This window comes from Lactuca sativa, chromosome 8 (genome assembly GCF_002870075.4).
Source record: "Lactuca sativa cultivar Salinas chromosome 8, Lsat_Salinas_v11, whole genome shotgun sequence".
In the NCBI taxonomy this organism is placed as follows: Eukaryota; Viridiplantae; Streptophyta; class Magnoliopsida; order Asterales; family Asteraceae; genus Lactuca; species Lactuca sativa.
The window spans coordinates 5,942,501-5,957,639 of NC_056630.2; the positions used below are offsets into that span (position 1 = coordinate 5,942,501).

Sequence of the window (15,139 nt, forward strand, 5' to 3'; positions counted from 1 at the left end):
AATATTCAGGGAGCCACGCTGTTTCCCACGCATCGTTCCATTCGTCTCGGCCATCGGATGTCTTGGTTGATAGCCGTCTGAGATAGGTTTTGGCGGTGGCGGAGCATCGGCGGTTGATTAGAGACGAAAAGCTGCCAATTTTTTTCATTTTGTTTGTGGAAGTGGAAATGGTTACGCCGTTGTGGTGACTGGTGAGTCCAACATGATAGAAAAGAGTGAAACTAAATTTTAATGGAGTATTCTGGACTTGATTTTATTGGGCCCTAATTGGGCTTGATCTTAGTGCTCTCTTAATTTGGGCTAAATATGATAATTTCAATACATTAAATGTGGCCTAATAGATTGTTTGATTCACTAGTAATCCGATAAATCGTTGTTTAGAAGTTCTGCCGACATCACATGCGATGATTAACTTGCATTGACATCTTGTGAAACAATAAAAACAATTTATAAAATTTGATGAGAAATATACAGCCGAATAAATTAAATTAAACGACAGCAATTAGATAAGAGACAAGTAAAATAATGTAAAATGTCACCAACTATAGCCTCCTCTTATTTTATAGCCAAAAACTAGAAAAATTAAGGTTCCATATATACATACACACACTCTGAAGTGAACTACATGATATACTGATATAATACACTCACTGGATTTCCACATCAATCACCTTTCGCTCAACCGTCTTCTTCGGAATGGAGATCAAGAGAACACCATTTTTCAAATCAGCTTTGATCTTCTCTTTCTCACAATTATCCGGCAGATCAATGCGAGTTTGATAGGAGCTGTAATTCTGTCTAGTCCAGGAACTCTTGTCGCCTCCTTCATTCTGATCATCCTGCGTATGTTCTCCCTTGATAACAAGCATGTCATCCTCCACATACACCTTCAGATCTTCCTTGGAGAGTCCAGGCACGTCAAATCTCATCTTGATTTCATTCTCAGAGTCCTGTATGTCCCATGGAGAACGAATGTTCCAGGCCGTACCAGTCCTCGTTGGGAACGCCATCGAGTCTTCAAATATCCTGTCCATCGTGTCCAGCATTTGACGCATTGTTCTCATCGGAGATAATGGATCCAACAACCCTGCAACACCATAATAAGATCGTTTTTTAATTTGCGTTTGGAAAAAAACAGAAATGTTTAGATTTGGATGATTGTGTTTTGAGTATTGACTTACCAAAAGGGGATATGGTGGTGGATGAGGGGCGGCGTTCTACGGATCCATTAGCAGAAGCTTTGCCTTGGTTGCTACTGACTTGAACATCGACGGAGGTATCTTTTTCTGCCTGAGCTCTGACGACGGGGAGTCTGCTGCGGGTTCGTGAAGGCGGAAAGAAACGTAAGGCACAGCAAGTAGGTCTGATCGATTTGGTTGAAGGCTTGGAGATGTTGTTTGAGAGAAGAGGGGAAGAAGAGATCCCGCTTGTTGTGCAAGCCATTAGTTATTGGTGATATTGATGAATGATGATGATTCTTTATCTGTGGTTTGATGATCGAAGCATCAGGTTGAAGGTGTTTATATATGCACAGGCAGGAGGTTATGGCGAATTCGTGAAAGACCTGGAGGATAGGAAATTCCCGGGCGTTCTAGAAATTGGTGTCTTGTGTCGCCTTTATATTTATTTATTTATGACAAAATTAAATTACAAGGTCTCTTTATTTTATTAGATTCTTACTCTTTGTCCTTGATTTTACTTATGGTCTGCGGTTTTATTTTTCTACGTATTTGGTCCTTGGTCACTTTTATATCTTTTTATTTTTTCTTTTTGTTCAAATACAGTTTATATTAGAAATAAGACAAAAACGGTCCTCCACATTAAAAATGAGTAGCATCAGTCCTCCTTCCATTCACCGTTGTGAGCCATCCCCATCCACCCTCCTTTTCCGTCTTCTTCATCATGGTCACCCGAGGTTTCATTATCCCCTCATCACCTCCAAGGAGAAAGATCAATAGCTTATGTATTGAAACATTTATAACACTAAAAAAAACCACACACCAAGATCCAAAATATGTGAACGAAGAAACAATGAATCCAAACTCCCCAACAAAAATTGAAATAAAAAAACAAGGAACACCCCGGAATCAAAACCAAAACCAATCAAACCACAAATTAAAATTCTCAACAAAGCATATGTTCTTGTTTTGTGTGCATGGCAGTCATGGATTGTTCTCAAGAAGAAAAAGTGTACGTGTGTTTGTGCCTTGTTTTATGTCTATGAAACATCACCATCCTAAAAAATTGCAGCTATTATTCATCTTTTGTATCCCTTCATCGTTCTATGTCTTTAGAGAGAGGTCTAAACATCCAAGCATCCAAACAATTGCAATAATTTCATCTATGCTCGTATAAGGAGAAGGCGAAGGGGGAGAAAGGAACAGAAGAGGGGTGACACATAACATTATCGGTGGATGGAAGTGGCATCAGAGAGTGAGGGAGAAATGGAAGAGGGTGGAGGTTATTGACTTCTATCTGAAGAATGAGGCGCTTAGAGCATAAAGGTATTGGTCGGACGAATGCATCGATCAAAGACTGAAAGCGCCATTTTGATGAAGGCGACAGTCAAGGGTTGAAGGAATCAGTATGGATGAGAAATTGGGAGGGGTTGAGATCATATATGATTGTCAATAAGAAGAAGGAGAATGGTAGGGTTAAGATTAAATGTGAGAAAGTGGTGTAGTGAATTTTAATTATAATTTAATAATTTTTATATGGCTTCAAACAGTTAAATAAAGATAAAAGATTAACAAAATGGTTGAAAACTCATTTTAAATGAATAAGGGACGTACCACGCAAGAAATTGAAAACATCTGTGTAAAAAAAAAGTTAGGGACGAAAACTAAGATTTTGAGAAACCATAGACACCATTTATGTAATTATTTTTTTCTGTTACCTTTTTAACCCTCTACAATTGGTAAATTTTCAATAATTCATTCTATTGCACACAACTTTTTTCATTACAATATGATAGAAAATAAGGTTCAAAAAATCTGATTTGAAAAAATCCAAAAAATGTAATATTGATTCAAGGCAAACTCCGAAGAGTAAAAACACATAATATCTTGTTTTTTATTTGATGATCTTTGAGACAATTCTTGCAAAAATGTAATAGCTAAAAAGTGTTTGCATGTCAAACCGAATTCATGCATATATACAAAGATTGTAGTTTAATTCGGTTGTTCGACAGGAAGTCGCATCTATTGTTACCAACAAAAGCTTGACATTTTGGCGGGAAAATAACAAATAAATATATCCATTGCATATAGATATTATTTCACCATTTCGGGATAGGGTGCTGACCCACCTTGATCGCGCCCATTTTCTATTGGAACCCACTAGAGTTGTTGCCCTAAACCTGTGTTTCCGAGATCATGTTAACTTATCTATGTGTGTATTCTGCACCTCCAAGCTCACATCATAGCTAAAATGAAACTCAACTTTTCTTGAATTAATCCCGATTATACTAGGTACCTTGATGAAACTAAAATAACCAATATCTCTCCGTTATCAAAAAATCACATAATTTGAAAACTTCTTGAGAAGTTATAAAACTCGATGGATGTTTTACACTTTTAGCTAATTTATCTATGGTACTCTCTTTTTCTCCCTACTCAAATTGGTTTATCACATTCCATCTTGAGTTTGACGAGGGTGTAAGTGTTTGTGTAAGGATTAGGATTTTCTTTTGTGTCATCTCCATCACTTTTTTGTGCTTATCACATTCCATCTTGAGTTTGAGGAGGGTGTAAAGTGTTTATGTAGGATTAGGATTTTCTTTTGTGCTATCTCCATCACTGTTAGTGTGTTTATCTTTATCTCCTAGAGCCTATATATTCAACTTGTAATCTAAACCTTTAATGCAACTTGTGAATATACATTACGAATGCGACAACAGCTTTGAAACGACGATCTATGCTAGCTACTAGTACTTACTTCAAGACCAAGGTTTCTTTAATAATACACTGTGTAATTAAGCAATATATTGAAACCTCATTTCACCAATCAATTAGCAAAACTGTACATCATTCACAAAAGCAAGAGATTTTGCCCCACCATCGCTTGTTATAAGATAAACTCAAACCAAATTCTTTATGAAACTTTTGTTGCACATAATCACTATATATTGACGATTCTTACAAGTAATTGCTACAAGAACAGGATCTCAAATTTCCTACTTTTATAGCTTTAGACCTGGCATGTTCAAGCCTTTACAAGTTACAACCAACCTCATAACTCAAACTCATCTTCAAGCTTCAAAGCCTGAACAGCAGCTTCTTCCTCTTCATCGTCAATGGCAAAGTAAGGGTTGTGCGTCTTGGGTCTAAAGTTGTATCCAGTAAACACATAGAAAGCAAGTGTAGCCAATTCGGCTAAGAACACGCTTGTCCAAGCATACCGATAGGAAGTAATCATCTCCAAAAAATAAACCGCCACCCTTGTGAAGTAAATGTAACATATGACAACAACATAGTACTGCCTAAACAATGTTAATTTCATCAAATTCACAGCCGCCTTTCCATCAGTCATAGCAGCCTCTCGCAGATTCTTGATCGACCAAATAATCGGGAACAAAACAGCACAACAACAGATTATGTCTACTAACAAGAAGATTTGCCTCCATGTAGATAAATCCTGTCCGAATGGACCCGTTTCATCTATCACCACTTGAGCCAAATTGGAGACGACTTGCAAGGGGATGACGATCATCAACACATTCTTTTCTTTGTCTTGTAGGTAAGGTTTCAAGAAAGACCAACCAGTGCCTATGAGAACAATCAGAGTGAAGAGTGTGATACCCTTTAAGAAACTAAAGATGTAGAACAGAACATCCCAACCATGAGGTGTGCCTGATCTTTTAATGTAGGATTTATCCTCGGTTTCGCATAAGAGATTTAGGGCTTTTAAAAGCAACACGGCTAACATAAAGTAATGGATTCGATAAGCCGATGACTTCCTGTGATGCAGCGTGTAGATCCATATACAGGAAAGAGACGCATAAATCAAGAAAAACGAGAAATAGATTGAAGGGAGATTTGATTTACCGGCGGATAAGTAATCGCGGCGGTTGTTTTGGGGGTTTAGATTGTACATGACGGAGAGGACGTTGACGGAAACTTTGATGCCGCCGGCGCAATTGGCAAAAACGAGTGTGAATTGATTGGTATCGGTGACGTTGAAAACGGCATCGTAGGAAGGCGTTGTGGTGGTGGGTTTGAGGTGGTTGAAGGTAAAGACGGGTTTGACGGCGGGGGAATCGAGAGGGCAACGGATTTTCTCCGATTGGAGTTGTTCGACGACATGGATCCATGAGTCACGAGTACACAAGAAGAATCCAATTCTGGAAAGATCGGGTTCTGGAGGATTGAATGAAATTTGAGACAAGTTGAGGTGCAGACGGCCGAAGTGAGTGAATCCGAATTCGTCTATCGGAATGTTGAAGTTTGAATCGGATCGAATCTCGGTGAACCGGATTTCGGCGGAGGTGAGAACGAAGAGAAGAAAGACGGCGGCGATGACGACGAGGGAAGATACAGACACCCGGAGAGAACCCATTTCTTGTTATCGAAGGCAACGTGAATGGTTGTTGACGACTTGACGTTGGAATATATGAGAGACTCAGGCGATCGACGGAATGAGCACGGCCATTGACTTCTCAAGTCAAGATTGTAGAATGGACGGCATGGACACGGCGATGACAAGAAATAACATCACGACAAACATCGGAAACGACGACGTTGCAACCCCATGGATTTATGTCTTTAACTTCTTTGAACCTTTTGTTAATTTCCGATTAACCCAATAAAGAAGTATCCGATCGAAACAAACCAGTATTAAAAATTAATCTTAGGCTAAATTATATTCTTCATTACTGTGGTTTTATTTTGTTACGATCTATACAAATTCAAAGATTTTTATAGGTAATTTTTTAAAATAGGTCCCTGTAAAATTTCTATAGAAAGTTTACATAAATTAAAAAGATTAAATGGTTCCTAAGACCCACCTTCCATATATTTAGCCTCGGCGTTGTTTTGAGCCAATTAAATTTTCCAGGAATTGACTACAACAAGTCAATATGGCTACATCGATTTGGGAAAAAAAAATAGGGCATCACACAAACCAAGTTCCTCAAATCTTATCTTTCTAGTTGGGCTACCACAACACATGTGTGCTTGTTCTCAACATCAATCCTTTCTTAAGGTTTTTTTGAGCCCATTAAACATTCCAGGAATTGACTACAAGTCAATATGGCTACATAGATTTGGAAAAAAAATAGGGCATTTGAGACATTCATCTACGGTACAAAACAGTTTTATATTTTTACCTTAAAATTTTGTTAGGTTAGACTTTGGCCATACATAATCTAAAATTTTAGCCATGAAGTTTTTTATTTTAAATTTTAGCTACAAAACTTTCTTATTTTAGCATAGTTGATCCCTAAACTTCCGTACGTTCTCACTTTCTACCACTTACTTTGTCAAATGCCATTTTCTATCCCCTACTTTGTAAAATATCACTTTTACCCACTTAATTTTGAACACCGACATTTTCATCTCTTACCTTTCGTATCTTTGCAGTTTGTAGGTTTCACATGTTTGGTCCCAACGCAGAAAACAAATTAAAAAAAGGTTCTTGTAATTTAAATAATAGGTCCTTATGCATAATTATATTTATAGGAATGGTGTATATGCTAAAACATAATATAAATGCCCCTTCCTAATAACAAATTTTAAAAAGTGAGCTTTTATCCCTGCATAGACAATGAATTACGAAAATGGTACCTATAATTTGTTAAGTGTATGTATGTATGTGTAAAATAAGTTGACCAAACAAAACAATGTATTGATTTATTAATTTATGTGAAAGATGGAATGAAAAAAAGGTATTTGGTTCGTGAATAATCCCAAAGGCATTTTTTTAAACGGCTAAAAAGTAATCTTATTAGTTATTACCCATAGGTTTTCTATGAATTTGTGAATCTTTGGAAAGTCAATGAGTAATACAACTCAAATTACCTACAAACCAAAATCATTTTTTATTTTTCGAACCTTTTTTGCTACCTATTTCATATCAGTCAGGGTACCTTTTTATATCATCAACTTATTATCTATGAAAATTAACTGTCATAGTTTATTGACTTTTCTAAATTAATAAAATTTTAGTTTTCAAAATCATAATGGAAATATAAAATTTCTAGATTATATAACTTTTATAAATGTTCAACTCTTATGGATTACCTTATTAATTTTTAGAATCCATAATAGTTTAATTCAAAGCTAAAATTTAATTTTTTATTCTAATAAAAATTCAAAATTTTAGCCCAACAAAATTATAATAAATTAGTTAAATTTAAATAGATTGACAGTGTTTGCTAAAAAGGATTATTAAATAAATTTAAGTTAATAATAGATAATAAACATAATTCTTATCAATTGATTTACCATTATCTAAACTACAAAAGAAATGTGTAACATCCAGAGGTATAAATTTTTAATGTAATTTAGGAGTTTTTGGGTGGCCACAACGTGGCATGGGCCGTGTGTCTCGTTTAGTTGACACGACGTACCATTGAGCAAACCATAGCCTCATTGAAGCTCTTGGAGCTCATTTTGCATATTGTGATGTTCTTGTAGGAAAAAGAAAAGAGTTTGGCGCATAGATCCAACAAACAACCCATCTTCAACCTTGTGTGCATCTTCTGGACTCATTGTAAGTCCAAGCTTTCACCTTTTTGAGGTCCTCTTCTTAAATCTATGTTTAGTGTCATGATATGCCTCATAAGTGGAGTTTGGATGGTTAGAAGAAATAGAGTTTGTAACTTTATGGCTCTCCATAGTCCCCTAGACATCATATCTTCTAGATATAGGATTTGTTGTAGTTTTGGTAATCATGTTTGAACTTTAGGTCCCTTTTCTCATAATTTGACCTAGATTGGGGAAGGACATGCATGTCCATAAAGTTAGGATTATTATGAGCCCTTTAAGCCCCTAGAAACCTTCAGGAAAGTATGTGCTTAGGACTTAACTGATTAAGAGCTTGAGCAAATAAGTTGTTTCAACTCGTTCCCACAACGTGGCGAGTTGGGTGTCCCGATGCGGCGAAATTGGAAACCGTGATTGTTTTGTCAAAAAGTTCCCACGATGTGCCCAATGGATGGCCACGACGTGGAGGTCAATTGCCGTCGACTTTGACAAATGACTTTTGACTAGGGTTGACTTTTAGTAAGATGCTTGTTTTAGAAGGTGGACTAAGGGTTTACCTTGTGTGATTCGATAGGTGGTGCGTAGTACCCAATTCTTGGTTGTGTGAGAAGTCTCCTCGCTATACTATGAAGGATGCTAACTACTTTTGTGACTCTTGCATTGTGTGTTGGGCGGGACCTGTTTGTATGTTGGGTGGGGCCTGATGTTATTTATGGTATGTGGTATTTTAGGGAACTCACTAAGCTTTATGCTTAAGGTTTTTGGTTTAAATGTTTCATGTACTTTTGATTCCAAAGGGAAGCGCACGACGTGATTGCACAACATCCCCTTAATTTTATTCCGCACTGTTATTTGACTTACTCTAATGTTGATGATATTTTTACTATGTTTGGTTATGGAAAAATTGGTTGTATCATTTTGGGTGTTTTGAAAATAATTTTTTTACCAGTATTTTTGGGATGTTACAAAATGGTTAAAACAAATAATAGTGGAATTATTAAAATGGTATGTTTAAGGTTTGTTATGTAAAGGTTTGGGATTATTTATTTTGTTAAATTAAATATTGATGTTTGATGAATAATAAGTTTTAGTTATTAATTTACCAAGTCATTGAATATAGATTGGATGTACAAAAAGAGATTATCGATGACCTTTGGTTTTATTTGAAATGCCACGGTCATCTCATGTTTTTCTCTATTTTAGATTATGTCATCAAAGTCAATGTTGGTGTTCAGAGAGAAGTCGAGTGTGAGCTAACATCTAAAGTTCATTACAACAAGGGCATATGTAAGTGTTGAAAATACTCTCGATAATTGACAAACTGAAATTAATTCAGTTAAGGTTTATTTTCAAAGTTATGTTTTGTTAAAATATATTTTCTATAATCAAATCTTAACAATAATTTGTTAAAGGGTAAATTGTGTGATTTTTATTAATTGTGGGTAGATTGTGTAAATCTTTATACAGGGAAGGCTAATTCGGGTTTATGCGTGGGTCATTTATGGTTCATGGGTTGCTTCATATCCGAAGTATTTAAAGTTGAAGTCGGTGTCATTTGTAAGATAACTTCATTAAGATCAAAGATATTTTCTCTCATTATTCTCTCATTTTTGTATTAGGGTTTCTCATATTAGGGTTATATAATTTCTTTTGTAATAAGTATGATCTTGTTCTTGTTTTCATTTGAGAGAGAGTGTTATTGTAGTAAGGTTTCTGATGTAAGTTGATGTATAATCGAACTGGTTTATAGTGAATAAACTGTTCAAGTTGGGAAGTTTTGGTGTTTGTGTTTTTTAAGATGGTATCAGAGCTTTTAGGCTTCGATTTTTTGATCTAGACGCTCGAATGTGGTTTCCGTCATCAGATCATCGTTTTCAGAAAGGTATTTTCTGATTTTTTTTTAGATCATTTCTGTTGTTGTTTGATCTAGGGTTCTGTTCTTGTGTAGATCTTTCCTGTTTCTTTTTTTGTTGTTTAAGATTCCTGGTACTGCGAGTTGGTTTGGATTCTTGTAGGAACAAGTTAAGGAGAAACGAACACCTGGGCTGTTAGGACATCGCTTCTGTCCATCTTCAAACTTCTCTCATAATCGATCAATCTCTAGTCTGAAATAACTTTCTAAGGGTCGGGTTTGATCACCGATAAACCCTAGTAGAGACGGACATAGAAAGTCGATTCTTCGTAGTCTCTTCCAACTGTTGTGAGGACTTTCTTGTTCCCTTCTTTTTTCTTTTTCTGTCTTATTATTGTTCTGATTAATAGATCCTGATTGTGGTGTTTACACCAGTTTAGTGTTAGCTTCTTGCGTGTTTTTGACACTGTATTGATTGTCTTGGGCCCTAACATACTTGGTGACCATCTGGACGTTAGATCAGTACTGTTGTCGTTTTTGTCGTAGTGTTTTTTGTTGTTTCTTTCTTGTTGTCTAAATGGATGGTGATCCTGCTTCGGCTGGTGATCCTGGTTTTACACCAAGTGGAAGTGGAAAGGATGAGTCAATTAACTTTGATGATCCTCTCTACATTCACCCATCTGATAATGCTATTACATCTATAGTTACTACGAAGTTAACCGGTAATGAAAATTTTATGTTATGGAAGAGTTCTATTTCTAGAGCTCTCAAAGCTAGGAATAAACTAGGTTTTATTGATGGTTCTCTTAAGAAAACTAGTGTTGATGAGTCAAAACAATCCAAGTGGGATAGGGCTAATGTTGTTGTTTGTTCCTGGCTTTTATATTTTATTTCTGATTCTATATACCAAAGTCAAGCTTACTCTGAGGTAGCTGAGGATATTTAGAATAATCTTTTTGAAAAATATAATAAGTCAGATGGTTCAGTTGTGTTTAATATACATCAACAGATTAATACTCTTAAACAAAATGGAATTTCTTTATCTGACTATTTTTATAAACTTGATTCCTTATGGAAGGAATTTGATGGTCTTACCAGCTTGACTGAGTGCACTTGTGAGGCTTCTGTCAAATTAAAGGATCATTCTAATCTCATGAAACTTATGCAGTTTTTATCTGGACTTGATGAATCTTATAGTCATGTAAAGAGTCATATTTTACTAATGGAACCTTTGCCTAATGTTAAAACTGCATTTTCTATTCTCTCAAGAGAAGAATCTATTCAAAGAAATGGATCCTTATCTTCTCTTCAGTCTTCACAGTCTTTGTCTAAGTCTCAGTCTACTGCTTTTAATAGCAGGTTTAATAATAGATCTGGTTTCAATAACTCTAATAAAAATAAAACACAACATGTTCAGTGTAAAAATTGTGAAATTAAGGGTCACTCTATAGACAAATGTTATAAGCTTACTGGGTATCCTAAGGATTTTAAACCAAGGAATAAGGCTAATAATCACTCTAATAATCAGAATGGTTTCAATAAAAAAATTTCTGCCAATTCCTCTACTACTACCTCAGGGAGTGTTATTCCTTCTAGTGCTTCTGGTTCTAGTGGGGAATCAGAATTTCATCAGCTCATTAAGGAACAATATTTCAAATTCTTACAACTTATTGGTGACAGACAGCTTAATGAGGAAGCATCTGCCAGTGCTAATATGGCAGGTGCATGTTTGTTTCAAGCTTTTAATTCATTTGTTAGTTCTCATAAATGGATTGTTGACTCTGGAGCAAATCAACATATGATAGCTTCTGAGTCTTCTCTTCATGACATTGTGGATGTGTCTAAACTAGATATACTTGTTAGTCATCCTAATGGAACCTCGGCTAAAATTGAAAAAATTGGCAATGTGAATGTATCTGATTCTTTGACTCTTTTTGATGTTTTTGTTGTTCCTGATTTCAATGTTAACTTGTTATCTGTTCATAAGATTTGTAAAGATAGTAATTGTGAGGTTGTTTTTAATGAACATAATTGTAAAATTCAAGGTTTACAATCAAAGGAGATGGTGGGGAATGGTAGAGAATCAGGGGGTCTCTATTACATCAATAGTGTACCTTCAGGTAATTCATGTAGTGTTAATCATTCCGTTTCTATGTGTTGTGTGCCCAAATTAACTTGGCATAATAGACTTGGTCATCCTTCTGATCAAGCCTTAAGTTCTCTAAGAACTAGATTAAATTTTGGTAATGAAGTTCTTCCACCTTGTGATGTATGTCATAAAGCTAAGCAAACTAGAGAGTCTTTTCCTGTTAGTCAGCATGTTACTACTAAACTTGGTGAGTTTAATTCATTTGGATGTTTGGGGGCCCTATAGAGTGGCAACCTCAGAAGGATTTAGGTATTTTTTGACAATAGTTGATGATTTTTCTAGAGCTACATGGGTTTATTTGTTAAAATCAAAAGATGAAGTTTATGGTTGTGTTCTTGTTTACTTTAATATTTTGTTTAATCAATTTGGGGTTAAAATCAAAACAGTTAGGTCAGGACGTACAATTCATATGCCTTCTAGATTTAGTGATTATGTTGTGGAAGGGAGACATAAATATGGTATAGAGAGATCTGTTAATTACTCAGCTTTAAATTCTTAAAATCTTTTTTTTGTTTCTGGTCTTAATAAAAAAATTGAACCTAAAACTTATAGTGAAGCTGCTTTAGATCCTAAATGGATAAAAGCAATGAATGATGAAATGGAAGCTTTATATAGGAATAATACTTGGGAAATTGTAAATCTTCCCAAAGGTAGAAAAGCTATTGGTTGTTGTTGGATTTATAAAATTAAATATAAATCAAATGGAGAAATTGAAAGGTATAAAGCAAGGTTAGTTGCTAAAGGGTATAGTCAAAGAGAAGGTATAGATTATGAAGAAACATTCTCACCTGTTGCTAAAATTGTTACTGTTAGGGTGTGTTTAGCTTTAGCTGTTCATTATGCATGGCCTTTATACCAACTTGATATAAACAATGCTTTCTTGTATGGTGATCTTTCTGAAAGTGTTTATATGCAACTTCCTGGAGGATATTATTCTAAAAAGGATAATAGAGTTTGTAGATTGATTAAATCTCTTTATGGGATTAAACAAGCTCCTAGGAAATGGAATGAGAAGTTGAGTTCTTCCCTTTCTTCTTTTGGTTTTAAGCAAAGTACAAATGATTACTCTTTGTTTGTTAAAGAAGTTAAGCATGTTATAGTTATTCTTTTGGTTTATGTGGATGATATTATTATCACTGGAAATTGTAAAGTTGAATTGGATAATGTTAAAAAAAAAATTAAAATCTCAATTTTTAATAAAAGATTTAGGAGAACTGAAATATTTTCTTGGAATTGAAGTAATTAAAACTGATCAAGGTATTTGTCTAAATCAAAGAAAATATTGTTTGGAATTATTACATGAATTTGGCATGCTAGCTTGCAAACCTGTTAAAACTCCTTTGGAACCTAATCTTGTTATTAAGAGAGAATGTGATCTTGATCCCTCAGATTATGTGGTAAATATTACAGAGTTTCAAAAATTAATTGGTAAATTGATTTATTTAACTATGACTCGACCTGATATTTCATATGCAGTCCAAATTTTAAGTCAATACATGCACAAGCCTTATAAGTCACATGTAAATATTGCATTCAAATTGTTAAGATATTTGAAAGATTGTCCAGGGAAAGGAATTCATATAGCAAAAAATGATTCTCTTAGTCTTTGGATTTGTTGATGCTGGTTGGGTTAAGTGTCTTTTTAGTAGAAGGTCTGTTACTGGATATCTTGTTTATTTTGATGGTTCTCTTATATCCTGGAAAAGCAAGAAACAAAGTATTGTTTCTCGTTCTTCCATTGAATCTGAATACAGAGCCTTAGGATCTGTAACTTGTGAAATTATTTGGATTTTAAAATTACTTTGTGATTTAGGAATAACTGGTTTAAATCCTGTTAATATTTTTTGTGATAATGAATCAGCAATTAAACTTGTATTAAATCCAGTTTTTCATGAAAGGTCTAAACATTTTGAAGTTGATCTTCATTTTGTTAGAGAAAAGGTTGAAAATGGTGTTATAAAGGTTAATAAGATTGAGTCTTTAAACCAAAATGCTGATGTTTTAACTAAAGCCCTTGGATCTTCTCAACATGAATATATTTCTAACAAACTTGGTTTAATAAATGTTTTTAAAAATGACAAATCATAAAATTGAATTAATGTTCAGTTTGTGGGGGGTGTTGAAAATACTCTTGATAATTGACAAACTGAAATTAATTCAGTTAAGGTTTATTTTCAAAGTTATGTTTTGTTAAAATATATTTTCTATAATCAAATCTTAACAATAATTTGTTAAAGGGTAAATTGTGTGATTTTTATTATTCGTGGGTAGATTGTGTAAATCTTTATACAGGGAAGGCTAATTCGGGTTTATACGCCGGTCATTTATGGTTCATGGGTTGCTTCATATCCGAAGTATTTAAAGTTGAAGCCGGCCGGTGTCATTTGTAAGATAACTTCATTAAGATCAAAGATATTTTCTCTCATTATTCTCTCGTTTTTGTATTAGGGTTTCTCAGATTAGGGTTATATAATTTATACTGTAATAAGTATGATCTTGTTCTTGTTTTCATTTGAGAGAGAGTGTTATTATAGTAAGGGTTCTGATGTAAGTTGATGTATAATCGAACTGGTTTATAGTGAATAAACTATTCGAGTCGAGAAGTTTTGATGTTTGTGTTGTTTAAGAGTAAGTGTTAACACGCTGTCACACACGTATTGAACAAATAAATTTATCACTGTTGGTTGCACTAAAAATATAGCATAGGGAAGCAGGGTCGAATCCTCAGGGGTGCAGCCTAATGGTCAATGTCTTTTTGCATCAGGCACAATCTAGTCAAGACATAAATTATTAAGAATGGGGTTTTAATTATAAACTAAAAACTAAAAATGCAGTGATATTAAAATTAAACGAAAATCACTATAAAAAACAATTTTCAGTTTTGTTATGACTTTCCTAATCATGTAACTAATCCATATCTTATTATTTGAGATGCATTCTATCTAAGCAGGTACTGAGAAAAACTAACAAGCTCTAGTAATTTCTCTTTTACCTAAACTAGATAATCAAAACAAGCTCTTTAATTAACCCTAACTTTTTACTGGCTAATCAAACAAGCTCTTAATTCAGATTGGAAAAATTGCATTAAGTTCTATGTAAAATTCTCAGCAATATCCAATACTTCTCACAGGCTCGGAAGCGTAAATATGTGATTTTTATAGTTTATAATAAAGTCAAATCCCAAACACGAAACCGATTTATTACTTGTTACTTATTACCGGTTGACAAGAACAGTTACGTATTCTATAACTGATTAACTAGAATGATAAAACCCTAGCTAGGTGATCAAACTAACAAGAATCAAAATCAAACATTCATTAAGAACAAAACTGAAGAATCTAGATAGAAAAAAAAGATATAATGATCAATCACATGAAAAGTACTTGTCTTTGCAGAACTGAAAACTAGGGTTTTAGCCAGACATGGCTAAAATCT

The 15,139-nt window shown here is 34.4% G+C and overlaps 4 protein-coding genes across 4 annotated transcripts in view; 1 reads left to right on the forward strand and 3 right to left on the reverse strand.

The window, feature by feature from the left end:
- Positions 1-202, reverse strand: part of LOC111903401 (protein GAMETE CELL DEFECTIVE 1, mitochondrial) — a 1,471-nt gene extending 1,269 nt beyond the window's left edge. Inside the window, exon 1 of the mRNA XM_023899178.3 lies at positions 1-202. This exon is cut by the window's left edge and continues 367 nt beyond it. Coding sequence (XP_023754946.1) covers positions 1-148 — 148 coding nt within the window. The 5' untranslated portion in view covers positions 149-202.
- Positions 203-533: 331 nt separating this feature from the next.
- LOC111903402 (small heat shock protein, chloroplastic) lies at positions 534-2,077 on the reverse strand. Its single transcript, XM_023899179.3, has 2 exons — positions 1,182-2,077; positions 534-1,087 (listed from the first exon to the last, which is right to left on the reverse strand). Exons 1-2 carry the CDS (start codon positions 1,441-1,443, stop codon positions 648-650), a joined length of 702 nt encoding a protein of 233 aa, XP_023754947.1. The 5' UTR covers positions 1,444-2,077; the 3' UTR covers positions 534-647.
- A 1,996-nt stretch (positions 2,078-4,073) lies between these two features.
- Positions 4,074-5,735, reverse strand: LOC111903403 (protein CANDIDATE G-PROTEIN COUPLED RECEPTOR 7). The gene has a single exon (XM_023899180.2). It carries the CDS (start codon positions 5,554-5,556, stop codon positions 4,231-4,233), a length of 1,326 nt encoding a protein of 441 aa, XP_023754948.1. The 5' UTR covers positions 5,557-5,735; the 3' UTR covers positions 4,074-4,230.
- Positions 5,736-10,132: 4,397 nt separating this feature from the next.
- LOC111903417 (uncharacterized) lies at positions 10,133-12,203 on the forward strand. The gene is made up of 3 exons (XM_023899194.1): positions 10,133-10,483; positions 10,565-11,675; positions 12,091-12,203. Exons 1-3 carry the CDS (start codon positions 10,133-10,135, stop codon positions 12,201-12,203), a joined length of 1,575 nt encoding a protein of 524 aa, XP_023754962.1.
- Positions 12,204-15,139: the final 2,936 nt, after the last annotated feature.